This window comes from Magallana gigas, chromosome 6 (assembly GCF_963853765.1).
Source record: "Magallana gigas chromosome 6, xbMagGiga1.1, whole genome shotgun sequence".
Lineage (NCBI taxonomy): Eukaryota > Metazoa > Mollusca > Bivalvia > Ostreida > Ostreidae > Magallana > Magallana gigas.
This window is the reverse complement of record NC_088858.1, coordinates 48,887,055-48,905,358: the sequence shown is the minus strand read 5'-3', so window position 1 is coordinate 48,905,358 and position 18,304 is coordinate 48,887,055. Positions and strand designations below refer to the sequence as shown.

The 18,304-nt window shown below is 35.5% G+C and overlaps 3 protein-coding genes across 5 annotated transcripts in view; 2 read left to right on the top strand and 1 right to left on the bottom strand.

Annotated features, from left to right (window-relative positions):
* The first annotated feature begins 4,999 nt into the window (after nt 1-4,999).
* On the top strand, nt 5,000-6,676 carry LOC136276064 (uncharacterized). Its single transcript, XM_066086875.1, has 2 exons — nt 5,000-5,558; nt 5,784-6,676. The coding sequence occupies exons 1-2, from the start codon at nt 5,389-5,391 to the stop codon at nt 6,544-6,546; spliced, it is 933 nt and encodes a 310-aa protein (XP_065942947.1). The 5' UTR covers nt 5,000-5,388; the 3' UTR covers nt 6,547-6,676.
* Nucleotides 6,677-6,764: 88 nt separating this feature from the next.
* The window catches only part of LOC105318192 (mirror-image polydactyly gene 1 protein), a 35,494-nt gene continuing 23,954 nt past the window's right edge, over nt 6,765-18,304 (top strand). Inside the window, exon 1 of one of the 3 annotated variants that reach the window (XM_066086874.1) lies at nt 6,765-6,896. Coding sequence is in view for 1 of the 3 variants with exons in the window: in XM_011415145.4 (XP_011413447.3) it covers nt 17,617-17,801 (185 nt within the window). In the remaining 2 variants the exon portion in view is untranslated. Of the gene's footprint in view, nt 6,897-14,413; nt 14,573-17,587; nt 17,802-18,304 lie in introns of those variants that run through there. The other 2 variants (XM_066086873.1, XM_011415145.4) reach the window with 2 other exon arrangements.
* On the bottom strand, nt 10,594-13,689 carry LOC105318191 (uncharacterized). The gene is made up of 2 exons (XM_011415144.4): nt 13,537-13,689; nt 10,594-13,164 (listed from the first exon to the last, which is right to left on the bottom strand). Exon 2 carries the CDS (start codon nt 13,153-13,155, stop codon nt 10,831-10,833), a length of 2,325 nt encoding a protein of 774 aa, XP_011413446.3. The 5' UTR covers nt 13,156-13,164; nt 13,537-13,689; the 3' UTR covers nt 10,594-10,830.

Below are 18,304 nucleotides of genomic sequence, written 5' to 3'. Positions count from 1 at the left end.
ATCTTTTTCGTCGTTGTAATAGTAATTTAGGCCGATAATTTTCAATAATGAATTGAAAGATCTGACGTGAAAATTGCAACACATATTGCTTTAAATATAATGTATCGATATTTCTCTCGATTCATATTAATTAAATGCACATGATGTAAAGAATTATTCAAATCATTGCACATACATGTACGTATTTTGCAAAATATCTTATTACAAATTTGAATACGGAAATTTGTAAAGTAAGATAAATAACTCCTACACCAAATACTACCATAATAGGGTATCTGACCATTGTATCTTACAATATGGTAATGTAATAATACATCTCCGAAGATCTGTGCAGAAATGACCTCCACGGTCCATCTTTATGAAATACTTAAAAAGAAAGACAACTCTCATCAATCAAATGCCAGAGTTATTGGTATAAAAAATAAAAGAGTTTTTCCTAAAGACGAACAAGAATCGTCATACGGAAAATCGGAGATCTCACATATCACTTGCATTGTCCAAAAATTCATTCCGACAGACAAGAGCATTGTGACGTCATCGTCATGCATATTGCTTTGCTTTTTGCCAAATCTAAACCACACCAGCAGGATAAACGATATATATATATATATATATATTGTTTATTAAATAAATCGATAGATAATTGTATTAGTATGAGATTTATCATGGTTAATAGAGACACTTGTTCAAAACGCTTGAATATTACCGTGATGTAAGTTCACTATGACGTCACAATTACGAATGGAAACGACTGAGGTAAGAAATAGGGATTATTTCAGCTATTATGACAGATTTCTGGGGCAGGGTAGACACACTTAGGAGACATTTATCTTTTAATACAGGCGCGACAAGTGAATTTCTTTCTACTGTCAATCAGCACGCCCTATTGCAATATTTTTATTCAAATTTCACTGAACAAATCCCATTTGACTGACATGAAAATCTGTGTGAATGCAAAAGAACTGTGAACAAACACTGCATGTTGACAAGATGTCCTACTGGCTTAATGATATATCCGTCAGCATTGTATGGCGGTGGAACACCTATTTAGAAGGTGTTTTGTTATCTGAAATATATAGTTTAAATGTACACATAAACTCTTTTCCATTTTTCCCAGAGAGTGAAAGGATATGAAATACAGAGGTAAGATTTCGTGCTGATCAGAATAAATCAACTAACATTTTTAAAACATTTTTTCTTATAGTTTCATCTTCTTTGTATTAGTGTAGACTTGTAATATAAAAAGTTTGCTTTAACTAAATTTTAACAAGGTTTGCAATATTCAACGATTGTATTTTAAAAAAAATAAACTCTCAATAAGTTTCATGGACATTAAAGAAGTGATTGTCAATTGGATAAATACTAGCATAAGGTCTTGGGATTGGATGGGAGTGTGGCTCAGAAGTGAAATATAACAGATAGCAATTACAGAGAGGCATTACCTTAAGGTAATAGAAAAACTTAGACAAAATATCCAAATCCCATCAAATTTTCAAAAATACCTCTAGCATCATGTATATTTAGTGCATATATAAAAAGGTTAATAAAACTCAATCGATTAATTGTCTGTATCAGGTGATATGTTGTCATCTCAGAATTTAACATTGAAATAAACTGGGTTGTTACCTTTTCGTCATTAATTTGTTTTTAATTCATCTTTTACATGGGATGAATCAAGAAACTTGAACTGCAAATATACAGTACAGCTCACGAGTATCCCGACACCCACCGTGTAAAAAACACGGTGGAAAACGGTCTGTGTCGCACCGTGCACACGGTGTGACACCGTGTATGTGTATTGGAAAATTCAAGAAAAAGCACCGTGTCGCACCGTGGCTGCCTGTGTAACTCCGTGGCCACTGTGTTACTCCGTGGATATCGTTACCTGAGACGTTGATAGAAATAGCGTATGTTTAGAAATAAAGAAATTATGGCTAAACAACGGTTGAAACATATATATCCTTTTCATATTTAAAAAAAAAAAAGAATGTCGACTTAAGTTGCACGGACCCAGAAAATTGTCGAGGCTGTCAACGTGAAGGTAATTTTTTGTGATCTGAAAACTCGACGTAAATGGGAACCTTTTAATTCATTTGTTCTTAAATAAATAGAAATAAATTCACCAAAAATATTTAATAATCAATTAATATATAATCAAAATTCAAATCAATTTAATTCATCTTGGTTTTTTTCTTAACAAACGTGATGTTGTAACTGACGATCCTATTAAAATGTCGGGAGCTTATACGTCTTATTTCTGTTATCTGTAAACACTTTCAGATTTATTTATTAATTTACAGCCTTACCAATTAAGAATGAGAAATGAAAACATTTCAGATCATGTTTTTCTAAAAACATATGCTGTTGATGTGCTGTTACAGTAGTAAATAACAACCCCATATTACCGATGACTCGAATAATTTTGACTTCAGCTATTTACATGTATGTAGCAATAAATAAACAAAAATCACCTTTATATTATAGATTATAGATAAATACATGTACAAACTCTTGTTAAATTATATTCAAGCCTTGTACATGTATTAAAAATATACCCGCATTTCATAAAATAATTTTCAACTTTATTTCCGTATAGCTCGTAATGGCCTCGCGATTTCACATGAAAAAATCACTCGTGCGATGTACGGAAGCTGATCAGATACACAGCATTGTCTTTCATCTTCGGTTCTATACACAACAGGTGTTATTGTCTGTCTTGTTAGGTGTCATTGGAATTTACAACTAACTGTGTGTATATTTGGACGTCTGAACAGGTGTACTCGAGATGCCGTTATTCACACCTTTCCGCGAACACCTGTTTGGTAACTCATCACAACCCGTCGTGTGTATGGTCTGAATATATCTTACTTCTACTTTATTAGTTCAATGATTTTTCCTAATCTCTAACAAGCAAAAAAATTGTCTGTAGATATGTACATTAACAACTAAACGTAAGACTATCGGCGCGTTGATCCGGGGAACAATTCAGCAACTCTATAAATGCGGGAATTTCACAAAGTATTAACTTGCGATAAGAAATTAAATTATTTACCGGGTACACATACATGTATGTACAAAAAAAACCTGATTGATTAAAAAGATGAATGAGATAATACCAGTAACTTTTTGCAAGCATTTAGAATAAACACAACTTTATTGATGTGAAATAGCGTCGAAATTTTAACGAAAAATCTTATTACATCGTGAACTTTACAAACTTTTAGTCATTGTGTTGAAATCGTTATTAAAACCATGGATCTAAAATAAATGAATTAAATTTATACAAATAGAACTCTTATAATTCTAAAATGATTGCACAAAAGTACACAGAGAGAGAGAGAGAGAGAGAGAGAGAGAGAGAGAGAGAGAGAGAGAGAGAGAGAGAGAGAGAGAGAGATATTTTACAACGTAATATCCCAACCCTCATGCATGCAGTATAAGAATGAAGAAACTAAACATTTCAAACACTGAATACTTCATTGTTAAACATTTTTCTATTTTGTGGACTTAAAAAACAATAGAACGACATTTTTTCCATATCATGGAAGGAGCACGTGGTCTATCTCGCGGGCTGATTTGATTGACAGGGATAGCACGTGGACCCTGACTGCATATATTCTATTGCAAATTTTGGGAAAGGGGTTCAATATAATGGAAACTATAAATCTAACTTATTACACTGAATTACAAGTAAAATGTACTTAAATTAAACTCATACTGGTATTCTCTCTCTCTCTCTCTCTCTCTCTCTCTCTCTCTCTCTCTCTCTCTCTCTCTCTCTCTCTCTCTCTCATATGACGATCATTAAACAATCAAACAGTAATTAATGCAATACTGAGTAGTTTCTTGGAACACAAATAATTTCTAAACTCAAGTTGCTATAAAGATGAAATAAAAAATTATCAAGTATCAAGATCCACGGATTCTTAGCGCTATGAATATGTACCGTGCGGTACTACTATGTACATGGACAAGTACTTCACACATATGTATAAAAGAAAGAAAATTTGAAAATATATTAGATATAAAGCTGTTTAATTATATTATTTAGAGAAAGTACATTTGTTTTCAACAACCCGTTAGATTTGTTATCGTTGAATAGAGTATAAGTGAGAAAAGATCACAGTTATGGTTCTATGCACTATTGAAACTGCCAAACTACAGTAACTACGATTACTACTACGTTTAAAAATGGACTGAAACAAAAACTTATGGAACCGTTTATTTGAATTTTAAAAAGGAAAAGAAAGTGTTAGTGTTTTTATTGATCAAACCTTCATGTGGGGGATATCGATTTTTAATATTAACAAAAATCAACCGTGTCAATCGCATACGTCTGAAAATTGCGTGCATAAACATTCTATTTATTTCTATTTCTTTGTCTTTTTCTTTGATTCTCTTACGTACATCAATAAATATTTTATTCTTTATAAGTTTTATTCCTAAATCCTCCTTTTTTTTTTTACAGGTAAATACCGCGTGTTTCACAGTGTAACTGTCCGTGTTGCATCGCGTTGCACCGTGTCGCACCGTGTTTTTTCTCGTTTCGAGGCCGTAACAGAGAACAATAGATCAAAGGTACCGACACTTCCACGCTCAGCGTGGACTTTCAAACACGGTGGTCGGTGTTTTTGTCGGGATACTCGTGAGCTGTACTGTACATGTACATGTAACCGTTATTTCCCCATGCACTCCGTAGTGTCTTTTCCGTACAAAAATTATTATAGAAAATCAATTAATAAACCAATAATCTGAACTATATTATACGTTCTGCACCCCTTGTACCACTTATATGGTCTTGACAGATTGAATAAATTGAATTGGATTCAAATAAACACACTAAGTGGAAAAAAGAAAGATAAAAAAGAAAGAAAGAAACGACTGGTTTATTTCTGCCTTGGGTCACGGGATAACAGTATACGGTTTGCTTGGTCTCTATATAAATATAAAATAATGGGTTTTTACAAAAGTTGATTTAAACATTTGTTCGGCTTAACATTTAAATTCTATTGTTATCACAACACCCCGTTCATCAGTTCTTCACGCAATGTTCTACCACTGTTCATTGAGTTCTTTGAGAATTCAGTGAGAGACCGTGTTATGGGATAGAAGGATAGGGTAGGTCGGAAATGCTCTTCTAGTGAACAGGGGATATAGATGGTGGCCAGAGACAAACCATTGGACCGGTGTGGCAAATAGCGGTGATAGAATCAAAAGATTTGTCATGTGAACAATCTGATGACGTCGTTCCTTTGTGATGTCGTTTCTCGTGACGATCCCTATCTTGTTTTGTTTACACTAAACTGCCAACGCTTGTTACATAAGGTCTGAACGCTGTGGAGGTCTAGCAGATAAATAACAACACACAAGTGTTGGTGTGTTTCGATAATGTTATCCTCAAAGAACCCTTCGTTGCAGGGTTCGGTTAGATCTAACTTATCATCACCCAGACCAATGGTTCTGTCGTCCTCAAATCTATCGCCAAATAGAAATGGTATTGCTAGTCGAGAGAAAAGTGTCGTGAATGGGGATTCTTTAAGTAGAACAAAATCGAAACCGTAAGTAAAAATTGAATCATATGGGATGTACGTTTTTATTTATCTATTTTCATGTTTTTTTCAGACTTGTCAATGGCATATATAGACTGTCTGAAGAATTTTGCTTGACTGATGACATATTATTTTAGATTTAAAAAATCCCTTCAATTTCATGTCACCTCGATGTGAATTCTAATTAACGACATGTCGAAGCTTAATAATTTAGTGAATTTGTGAATTTTTCAGACAATCTTCTTCTGTGGGATTTGATATGCAGAAGGAATTGATGGACAGGCACGCCAAAATGCGGAAAAGGGATCAGATGGCCTACCAGCGCACCAAGAAGCTGTACCGAGTCGCTAAGGTTCAACTGGATGGCCAACTTAAAACACTCAATAAGCATTTCATGAGAGAAAGCAAAGAACTAGAGAGAGAAACAACTTTCATTGCAGATGAGGCTAAAAAGATAGAGGAAAGAAATCAAATTTCTAGTTTTCCATATGATTTTCACGCAAAAGAAAACCAATCTACAAAACTTCCGGTTCTGAATAAACCAACATTCCTAGCCCATTCTCCCCCATCAAAGAGCGACCTTTCGACGGGAGGTCAAGGTCAGTGTTTATATTGTAACGAAAACAGGTGCCACTTTTTCCCATGCTACCTCCCTGTTACCTATCATTCACTTGGAGTCATTCGGCGAGAGAAGAGCTTTTCTGTGCTGAAGAACTATGACAGTCTTCTCAGCAGATGTTCCAAAGTGCGTCCTCCAAGTCGTAAGTCGGTTTTAGATGAGCAAAGCGAGCAGGGACTGAATTTACCGACTCCGGGTGCTCGGATATCCGTGCAGGATCGAGAACGAGGCTTACAACAATTGGTGAAGGAAATGAAGGAACGGAACCGGAAAATGAAACCACGTGACTGGGCCACTAATTATGGACAGCCGCTGCCGAGGAGAATGTTACTTAAACCTGTCACTTATGTCTCCGATGCTGTAATGGAAGTTGATTGATGATAGTTTTATGTAAAATGTCTTTGAGTTTTATAGCATTTTTGTTTCATTGTGTATAATTCCCACGAGACACTGTATTTGTTTTAAGTTACAAGTATAGCTTAGGTAATAAATGTTTACAATACTATTATCCTAAACTTTGTAATGAAAACGATTACGGCACAAGAACTACCTCTGTAATCTTTTACTTGACGTGTCTATCATTCAGGTGTTGTAACATTTTAAACATTCATTGGTTCGTCTGCGATAGAGAGCGAGTCATTTGTACATAGATTGTGACAAATGTTCAAGGAATTCCTGTCAGTTCTTGCACAGCAGATGTTTCTATGAGACGGGGACTAAATCCATAGGTTGGTGTTTTAATTATTATGTGAAAATGTTGAACGTTTTTCAGAAATGGTGTAGTGTAGTTATATACACATTCTTTTATTGCGCTTGAATCAAAACAAATTATTTAGTTCAAATTTTCTAATAATAAAACAGTTGCTATTAAGAATCCAATTTCTTGAAGGTGATTTCGATATATATCAATCTAATTGATTGTATATCAATACACTTGTGTGCTTTAAGATATTCAGTAATTGTCTATTACATGTTTGGATATGTATGAAGTAACATTTTTTATAATATGTAGATTTTATCACGTTACTTTTAATATGGAAAACTAAAGTAAGTAGCTCTGCATGGAACAAGAACATTCTTTCATTTTGTTTTATTCAAATGATGATGGTTGTATGTACGTATATACAAGGTACATTTTACACTTTGACACGTGGTATCTAAAGTTATAGATGACCGGAATCCAAATGATGTGCCAATTCAATTAAAACCGGATATGAAGTAATGTTCAAATAAAGTTTGTCTTGAACGTCAGACTGGTATTGAAGTGCTTCTATTACGTACGGTACATCATTTCCGGCAAATCTCATAGCTTGAACATAATTAGTTCCATGTAGAACAGCATTGTTGGATTGGTCTGCGTGAAATATTGACGGAAGGGACAAAAACATCAGATTCGTAAAGAAATCCAACAAAATGTTGAAATTTTCAAATCAGTATGTGCGTTTTGATTTGTAACTAGAAGACTGGGACCCCAATTTAATAAGGTCTTTATTTGTTCAGCATGTAAGAGAATAAATTTGAAAAGCCGCAGTATATCATACCGAAAGGAACTTTTAAACGAACTATGCCACTTTGATGTATATTCTCCTTTTAAGTTCAAAGAAAATTTGCTGATAAAGGCTTATGGAAATTTCTTGAACATTTGTCACAATTATCAAAAACTGACGATAACTCAAATCGATTTCATGACTTCCATGACAACAAGTTCGATAAAGTAGTATATTGAAAGCTCCTATATACATTTTGATTGTATCTTATAGTTTATTTGCCTGTTGGAAATTTTTTGGCAACGTAATAACTCAATTTGTGTTTACCAAAAAAAAAAAAGAAAATGAGTTGACAATTATACGAAAAACCCACGTTCTACTCATCAGGGTCACGCCGCTTTTATTGTTTGTCATTTGTACAATTAGGTCATTTTATATATCCAAAAGACTTCTTTGTTAAGATAATATAAACACATTTATTACATACTTAGTAATAAATACAGGTTTTTGGCATACTAGTATGTGATACAGATGACATCACAAACCTCATATCGGCCTCCGGGGCTGATACAGGTTATCAGCCCTAGGGCTGATACGGATCCGTATCACATCCCTTGCGGAACTCCTCTGCCTTTTTTCCGTTTCGGCATTTGTGCATGTTTACAGATGAAAAATGAAACATTTCTTGCAGTCGACATTTTTAAATGCAGTTAAAAATTCAGTTTTGGAGCATTTAATTTGAAAAACATGTGGAAATTCCGGTTCTGTAGCTACATGTTGGTAAAACAATAAGATCTCATATTTTTCAGGCACGTAGCATCGTTTTTGAAAGTGGGGGGGGGGCCAGACTCATTAAAAAATCTTGACAAGCAAAAAAAAAAAAAAAAAAAAAAAAAAAAGAAGGTAAATTTAAGGTTTTCAAGAATCTTCAAAATCCTAATCCGTGGGGGGTGGGGGGGGGAGGGCTGGCGTAGTATATAACTTCAATTTCACTCCTTATTTCCTTATTTTCATATCAATTTTTTACATACTCCCAAAAAAGGGGGGGGGCAACTCCATGATAATTCAATTTTTTATATGTATATTTTAAAAAAATTGTTGCTGAGAGAAAAAGTGGGGGGGGGCCAGGCCCCCCCCCCCTGGCCCCCCTGATGCTACGTGCCTGTTTTTATTTAATACATGTACAGACTACTTTCAAATAATATTTAAAATCAATTTGTTCAAGTTGATGCCTTTTTACATAATTTATTACTAAGTATGTAATAAATATAATAATAACTAGATCTCGTTACGAGTAACGATAAGGTCTTCCGCCCGATTTTGTTTTCATATGATACGATGAAATATCGATATTCTCTGCCAAATCTGCGATCTTGGTGAATCTAGGTTTTTTGTCTCGAGACCGAAAACGGACGAACAAAAGAGGTTTATGAAAATAAAAGCTAGGTTTTTTTTATACATTTGTTTAGTGTACACCACTGTTAATCATGGAAGATGAAACACCAAAGATAATCAGTTAAACTTGTGAAAAAAATAAATTGTTTGAACTCTTCTGGTGAGTACCGGAAGTGACGGTTGACAAAAGAAAACCCGTTAAATATATCTTCAATCGATTGTCTATCATTTATAAAAGTTTGTGTCTCAATCACTTACAGTGACTAAAATCTCGCTGGTATCAATTTTGTAAAAAGGCTAGGTACCAAAGATATTTGAAATCTTGATTGTTTTCAAGTTATCTGTAATACAGTTTACAAGTGTCTTGGCCCCTCATTTAAGGGGCCAGTCCCTTTTTCTTGAGTTCAATCGAAAGGTCTCACGAATACTAACATTTTTTGTTCTTACACCCAAATTGTTGTTCATTTTTGAGATACAAATGATTGAATATTTTAGGGGCCAGCCCTCTAGATCCTTAATGGGGACATACTTTAGAGTTTTGATTAGTGGAATCGATTAGAATCATCAATGCAAACATTTTCTTTTCTACATTGCCTAACAAAATATGTCTCCTTCTCAAGATATATTGCATCAAAGTTTAAGTACTTTGGCCCCTTAAAATCCCTAATTACGTCATAAATGGGTGTGAAAATGATTTTACCTGATAAATATTGCTATAATCAACAACTTTGCTTCTATCTTGCATTACAAAATTTTGATCGTTTTTAAGTTATTTGTAATAGAGTTTACGAGTGTCTTGGCCCCTAATTTAAGGGGCCAGCCCCTTTTTCTTGATTTTGTTGGAAAGAACGTTTAATTATCAACTACTTTTGTTATATATGTCTTAACAAAATACCAACTGATAAAAAGATACAGATGAAAACGTATGAAAATTTTGAATGAAAATTCGTACTCAATTTTCGAGCCCAGGCGAGCTCCAAGAAATGGCGCCACTGGCGTAAAACAACATAATAGTGCACAACTTCAAACTATAGACTACCTATCCTGAAAATTTCATAGTCATATCTCTGATAGTTTCTGAGATCAGCTCTGCACAAAATAGGTCGTGAAAATGTGCAAAATGGCCGATATATCGGTACCGGAAGTGACGACAGAAAAAATCTAAAAAAAAGTATGAAGTTTACATCAAGTCCCATCTTCTGTGAAAAAATGATTGAAATCGGTCGAATAGTTTTCGAGAAATCGCGTGCACAAAATTTGTGGAAAAAAATAATAAGAAGAAGAAATCGTACGAAAACTATAAGGTCTTCCGTTGGAAACGGAAGACCTTAAATACCCTTTTTCCATATCACAGCCTGTATCAGCCCTCGACCAATATCATCCCTCGGGCCTTCGGCCCTCGGGCTGCTATTGGAGTCTTGGGCTGATACAGGCTGTGATATGGAAAAGGGTATGTATTAATCTCTATGTACTAGTATTTAACGCTCACTTCGCTTAGAAAACAAATCTTGTATTATATAATATACATGAAGTAGTATGAAACGATTGAAACAAATCTTTTATTTGTAACATCGAAAAGTTTTTAAAATAAACTTATTAAAGTTGACACATGTATCGATACATGTATTATTAGTCTTGTACGAGTATATTTTACACTGCCACTTCAAACTATTTATCTCGAAAATATAAACAGCTTTGTGTACATCAACTGATATTTTTAAAAACCTGTTCTAAAATGATATGAATGATCAATATAATACATGGCATTTGAAGTCAGTGATCAGAATCCAACGACAGGTGCTACTGGACTATGTGAAAGTTCTATTAAAACCGGATATGACGTAATGGTCAAAGTCAGTTTGCCTTGAATATCAGACTGGTACTGAAGGGGTTCTGTTACGTAGGGTACATTAGTTCCGGTAAATCTCACAGCGTGAACAGGATTAGTTCCATGTGGAAACACGTAGAACAACGGAGTAGATCCGCCATCTTCGAGAGCTTCCGGTTTCCACAATATCATATACTTGGCTCCCCTAACTTTAACCTCCTCATCGAATAGCTTCTGATTGTGCACTTTTTCGCCAAACAGATAAATGTAGCTCTCTTGACTCTCATTCAGGGCGTACTGGAAATAATAGTCGCCGAGAAAATCAAGTAAAGCTTTGAAGGCGTGGAACACAGGACGCTTGATGAAGCCAGTTGTTGGTGATCCGGTCAAACCACTTCTGCAATAAAGATGGTCACATTGTGTATTGGCATAGAAAAACCAAGTGACCCTGTCTACAGCATTCCTAGACAAAATTAAAAGTCCCCTCAGTCCGTAGATAGCTTGTGCAGTCTCCGTAACACACTCCGGGAATGTACATGCTTCGGTCCCTGATGGCGCGTCCCACCCCCATTCCGTCACCCACACCGAATGAGAGGGGAGGTTAACATCCTTCCATCTCATCATGTTTGTTAAGCTGTTGAAGGAGGACTCGGGGTGTTCAGGATGTACCCCAATCCTTGCCCCTGAATAACTAGAGACATAGCTGTAGGTATGGAAATTAATGACACTCACGTTGTTAGCTATTGGAGCGTCTATACGAGTTCCTATATAATTACTCGAAGATCTCTTTTCATGGGCTTGAAATGCTCCAGGGAGAATTTTAATTTGGGAGTCTACGCTTCTTATTCCTGCAGACATGCTTCGAAGAAGGTCTTTATAAAACGCTGCATCGTAAGACCAAGGTTCGTTTCCCACTTCCACTGCGTCGACTAAATTATTCCCGACCGCAGAACCAAAATGCTTTGCGAATTCTTTCCCGTAGTTAAAAGCAGAAGCATTTAGGTTATCCCATCTTGATTGCTGGAAATTTGAGAATTGGACGGATACATCAACCTTTAGGTTAGCAGTTTTCCAGGCTCTGTACTCTGTGTCCCAGTTCAACCATGACTTGGCATTCGTTCCCCTGCCTTCTCCCATTTCAGAATATTCTGGGTCATTGTCGGGATCCAGGACGTCCCAGTCCATATTGTGGTAGTTCCTGGCGTGAGAAGCCACTGCGTTGTAGAGTGTCGGTCCCTCCCCTTGTTGTAGTGATGAACTGTACTTGTTATTCCCCCAGCCCCAGATTCCGTTGACTCCCAGCAGAGATCGCATGGTATATTGTTGAGGTTTGGGTGGTATTTTTGCTCCCCAAATTGAATTTTCATCCCATGCATCCACTTCCCAAAGATAAACTTTGTTATAAGATTTCGGATAAAGATGATATTCAAAAGCGATGAAACGACCTCTGGTCAGCGATGAGAGACGCGTGACAACGGCATTAACGGCATTTGGGTCTAAATCTACCGATATCCAGGAATTTCCGAATTCGGAAATCTTTAATTTTAAGGCAGAGGCTGTGTTATGTCCAGCCCAATGTCGTGATCGAATTGTTTGTATCATACGTGTCTCCCCGAGATCCAGTGTCAGTTTGGCGATGCATCCCTTGCTCCCAAGAGCAGCAACTTCCTTGATTTGAAATTGTTGACTAGAATTAAACTCTACCCTAGCGACAACGTAAGAAATGTTGGTAAGCGAAATTTGTTTGTAGCTATCAGCGGATACAAGCAACCTTGTATCCCGCCGAATGTTGTTACTGTCAAACAAAGACATCTTGGTAGTACCGTGATTGTATATACCCCAGACAGTGAGAAACATCAACACGTCGGGTTGAGGTAGACTAATCACTAACTTGGCCTCGGAGGAATCTTGTCCGGGGTTAATTGTAGCTACAGTGTAAGATGGGTTGCCATCAGTCGCTTTGTAAATATCGGGACTATTTGACACCGAGCATAAATTGTTATTGTCACAAAGACCATGGAACAGGTTCAGTTCTGGGTCACCCACAAAGCCACTCGGCAGGCAGCTTCCGGAAACCCACATTGTGTTGTCGTTGTCATCCACTACTGATCTTGGATCAGATGTGCCGGAAGAGGACGATACGTTTACTATAACTCTCGGATACTTTGTCCATGACGTCACTATACCAGCATCCGGGTCCCATTGAACCGACTTTTGGGGTATTACTGTCACCACGGCAAGAAATATGAAGAGTGATTTTCCATTCCTGCAGGCCATGTCCGAATTCTGTAATAGAAAGGTTTCTTTCAAGGAGGAAATGAAGTTTTAATGTATCGATTAAGTTTTTAGTGAATTCGTTCTTGTATATCATATACATGTAGATCTTGGAAGAATCAAATACATGCATTAGTTTACAGGTGTGTTTCCATGTGCACGATACCATATTCCTCAATGTACGATTGATATTCATAGAGTATAGTCTATCCATTCCTTATATAAGTTACAATATGACACTTTTAATATCATCGCAACAAACTATTAAGAACTGGTATGTTGTTAAGATTCTTTGTAAAAAGAAATGGACCAAATAAGAAATTGATACACATTTATTTACGCCGATGTTATACGTGCTGGTACATTTGAATATAATAAAGTTACCTGTAATTCGAACTCTGTTCTCTTTTCTTGCAAAATAAGTCAGGTCAGCTAGATATACATGTACTTGGAAATGTTATCTAGAGCGACAGTTTCTTATAATAGTACGATTATAGTTAACAGTCACTCTCTTATATATACTCTCTAACTATGGGAATTCCATTGATGAATTGATGAATCAGACTACGTTAGGAAGTTTAATATTTTGAACCAGGATTTTGCTCAGGAGGTGCAGCATTTGAAAACAAAACATGTTTACTGGGCATCATCGAGGCGTGAATGCTTAATGTTCTTTTATATGCGTCATAACCACCGTCCGCAAAACACAGGGTTCATAAAGGGTCAATTATACTTACTTATTTTTTTCTAATTTGATTGACTTTAATATTTTCATCAAAACCTCATATTCCACATGAAATGATTGATTTGTACAACATACAATCCAGGAGAGGGAAACATGCGGTCTACATTAATGTTTTACTGTGCTTGTTCAGTCGACAGGATTTTATGCCAGCCTTGTAAGAATTTGACAAGCATGTCATTTAATTCGTTTAATGCTATCATCAGATGATAGCAAAATCTTTTCAAGGCTTCAGCTTATATCGCTAGTCTAATACAAGATTTACGTAACCCACTTTTACGTGAAAAGATTGTAGACTGAATAGAAAGCAGAACATTCACACATTCATATATGAAGGAAATAACATTTAAAAATGTAAATTGACAACGCTAAAGGCAATGAAAAGATCGGAGTTTTCATACAATTTCAATTGTGTTGTGCATTGATCCTTTCAGTTGGGTACAATGGTAGTAAATGTTCTTTTTCACTCTTGGTGCAGCAAGAACAAAAGTCTTTGCAGTTAGAAACGGACACGTGTGAAGTCGGTGCCAGTGCTTCATTTCAACAATGAATAGACCTGAAGGTGTTTTTTTTCAACTGGCATAAAACGGGGATAATGGCAAAGAAAAAGCATCCGTTACTTCAGTCAGTGTAAACCTTGCATGATTAAGATTCCTGTTGAATTGTGACTTAATTAAGGTAAGTTATTTATCCTAAAAGACTCATGCACATGTATGTGATTAAGAAATATGTATACAGTCGATGAAATATGACTGTTTTGAATATATGTCATCATCGCTACCCAAGGGTTTACGATCCAATCTTCTCTTCCATAACTCTTGGTTGGCGAAGATGCATACATGCATACATTTATATATATATATATATATATATATATATATATATATATATATATATATATATATATATATATATATATATATATATATATATATATATATATATATATATATATATATATATATATATATATATATATACACACACACACAGGTAGTTATAGTTCGTATTTTGGTATACATGTATTTATACATGGCAATGTACGGTTTTCCGTTTCTTTATCATATTTACTTGCAGAACTGGTCAATTTGAAATCAGAGAAAATTTGTTACATTTGAAAGGATTCTTACAAACATTACTGAACTTTCACAGACAATAGTTTAAATAGTGATATGCATCGATGCAATGATTTACACGCTGCATATAACCTTTCATTATGTTCTGCTATATCAGCCTAAACGGAAAGATCAAACAGTTTTGATGCCAGAAGTCCGATTATTTAAAAGCAACAAAAACATTTATAAGTTCAATGCATTTGTCTTTCATGAAGCTCTATAAGACAGTGCATTGTAAATAGACCATTGGCAGGAGATTTCACTTCTTTACAATTTCCTTCTCTCATTAAAAAGCTTTTACGATACCCAAAATGTATGTATATGACGGGAAATCGTTTTCTGTTATCGTGGGACCATTGTAGGGTGGTGGGGGTCTTTGATCAGGTGTAATGCAGCAATCTGGCATAAAATATTATATAAATAGTGCCTGTTTGGGAGGGTAACAGTTGAAATTGACACCCCGAGAAAACCATTGTCAACCGACGCGAAGCGGAGGTTGACAATGGTTTTCGAGGGGTGTCAATTTCAACTGTTATCCTCCCAAACAGGCACTATTTATTTTGTTATACTGAATGCCTTTTTAAAAATTTTTAAGAAAATTTTACTGCTTTTATATAGGAATATCGTGAATTCTACAGCAAACCGTACGCGCATAATTTTCGCGCATGTAACATTTTTTAATGTTACCCGTTGCCAATCGGTTGCTAACGCTGAGGGTAATATAAAATATTATTAACTGCGTCTTAACCAAGCAGATTTCAGTATTTAACATGAAAGTATAACAAAATATATTCTGCCATAAAATCCAATTTATTATTGCACTCCGCTCGAATGTTACATTGGTTTTGGATAGATCATGGAGCACTTTCGTGACTACACATGAATGCAACTATATACAGTATGTATTCATGTATGTCTACGTCTATGCGTAAAGGAATAAAATATTCGATTGGTACTCGCTCTGTAACTTTTATCACTAATCATACCGTCATCATAGAGGGGAAAGTACATGTACATATATTGCATCCAATTCTGTAATACCTAAAACAATGAGTTCATGCTAAATTAAATCTACAGCCAGGTCCACCCGTCATCGGTCGGTTCGACTGCTATCCTGGAACGTCCTCGAGGTGATAAGTCAGCAATGATTGGCCATATCAATACCCGTCTGTAGATGGCTTCCAGCTCTGCACTGCTCTTTTCCACCATAACCAGCATGATGTTGACAGTCTCTGTATTCCAGCTTTTCTTCCTTTCCCCTTAATTCCCAGGCCTGTTACTGCTCTCCACGTAGACTGGGCTGGGATCCTCTGTAGCACATCTCCACTGGGAAAATCCATGCACTCCATCCTTTGCTGCGGTTGTCGTCTGCCAGATCTTGATACTTTAATTTCTGTCTCTGGTAGGCCACCTCGCATCTGTCTTCCAATGAGACCGCTAGCTCCACCATTATTATCTTTTTGCCTTCCTGGGACCATAATACGATGTCAGGACGGAGATTGGTGTGGATAACATCTAGAAATACCAGCCGTGGTCCGAGGTCTGCCTGCATCTCCCATGCTGTAGCTCCTCTGTTCTGAGGGTTGCTTGGCTGTTGTTGGATCGTCTTCCTTCACAAGTTGATAAATTTACTGTCCCTTTTCTTCCCTCTCTTCTTCTTCAGTTCCATTCTGTAGAATATACAGTAAACATGTGTATATAGTATTGCTTTGAAGTCCATTTAAGACCTGTCAAAAATATTTTAGAATATTCAAATTCATGAATTTAATTGTATAAATCTATATAACAAATCTAATTTAATTTTGTTTGATTTAACAAATTTTAGAATATTTTTTTAAAAAATTCATCAAATATTTTTAATTTAGTGAATTTTACTAACTTTTCATAATCAGTTTATAAATTAGTTTAAAAAAGATGTTAATATAAACAATAAAATGCTTTCTTTGATGATTCATGCGGGTTATGAAGGTAGCGATCATTGCAGGAAAAATTTACATAACCCGTTAACGCGGGATGAACGCGGGTTATGTATTTTTCCTGCAATGATGCTACCTTCATATCCCTAATAAATCACTAAAGAAAGCATTTTATTGTTTATATATACATGTACCGGTTCTCTCAGACATTTATTTTTAAGGTTTTTTATCGCATCAAGGAAAGTCCCGTGTAGACGTTAATATTTTCCTTTTTTCAAAAATAAAATCTTGTTTTAAGTTTCTTTCAGACGTATATATCTGGTGGCACCCAGTTTTCTTCAATTCGTAAAATTGCGAAGGGATATACAATATTAATTTTAATAATAAAGATTTGGATCAGAGAGAGGAGCCAAAGAAACTTATACATGTAGCAATATTACTTTTTAAAATTAGTGTTTTTGATCAAGAAATACATGCAGCATATATATATTTTTATATTGTTTATAAAATCAGTTAAACATCAGAATGGGTATATATTTGCATTCTTTGAAGTTGAAATAATTTATTCAATGAGGATATGTGATTCGGAAATTTTCATAGAATGTCAAATTCCGGAAATAGTAAATCTATCCGTACTAAACTTAAAATTAAAATTTCCCACAATGCAGTGTCAGTTTACACAGGATTCAAGATGGAGGGGGATGGAGATAATGATAAGATTCCAGAAATTAAATATCACAGAAGACTGGATAGATCGCCAGAAAAGGTTTTGAAATTAATGAATGAGTACGATAAGAAGTTAATCAGTGAGTTCCGTCGGGCGAAGGAGAATGCTCGACATAAATTAGTGGATTTACAAGATGAGATCGATGACAGGTGCGTGTTTACATTGGGTGTCAGTGACATGTATCAGCACATAAAGGTTACAATTGTAATCAAACCACCGTCATACAGAATTCATTGTCAGTCCTTTACCTTGTGTACTTTCAATCACTGGGGTTGCTTTATGCATAGTAGCCAGCTGCTAGCTGTCTGATCAGTGACCTGGTGACCATCTTTAGCATCTGACCATCATACTACACTTTGCAGATTTCAGAATGTCCCCATAGAACATGTCCCCTTTTCTGCCAATTATTTTATTCAAAAATTCCTTAACAATTACATTCTCTTGAATATGAAAAAGTTATCTGGTTATCTTAAACAGTTGTTCAAGAATATAACAGTCAAATGTATTTTTTCGGTAATTTCCTCTTCTAAATCCATATTTACAATATGATTGAGAATATCTTTTTGGATCATCACCTCTACTGAGAGTGTATGGTTTCATTTTTATGATCAAAACCATTTGGTAACTTTTTCCCAAAATGAATATCAAGGTT

Excerpts from the sequence above, each read along its gene's own strand:
- LOC136276064 (XM_066086875.1), top strand. The coding sequence starts at position 5,389 with ATGTTATCCTCAAAGAACCCTTCGTTGCAGGGTTCGGTTAGATCTAAC. Across the intron at positions 5,559-5,783 it reads AGTAGAACAAAATCGAAACC|ACAATCTTCTTCTGTGGGAT; the intron begins GTAAGTAAAAAT and ends TGAATTTTTCAG.
- LOC105318191 (XM_011415144.4), bottom strand. The coding sequence starts at position 13,155 with ATGGCCTGCAGGAATGGAAAATCACTCTTCATATTTCTTGCCGTGGTG.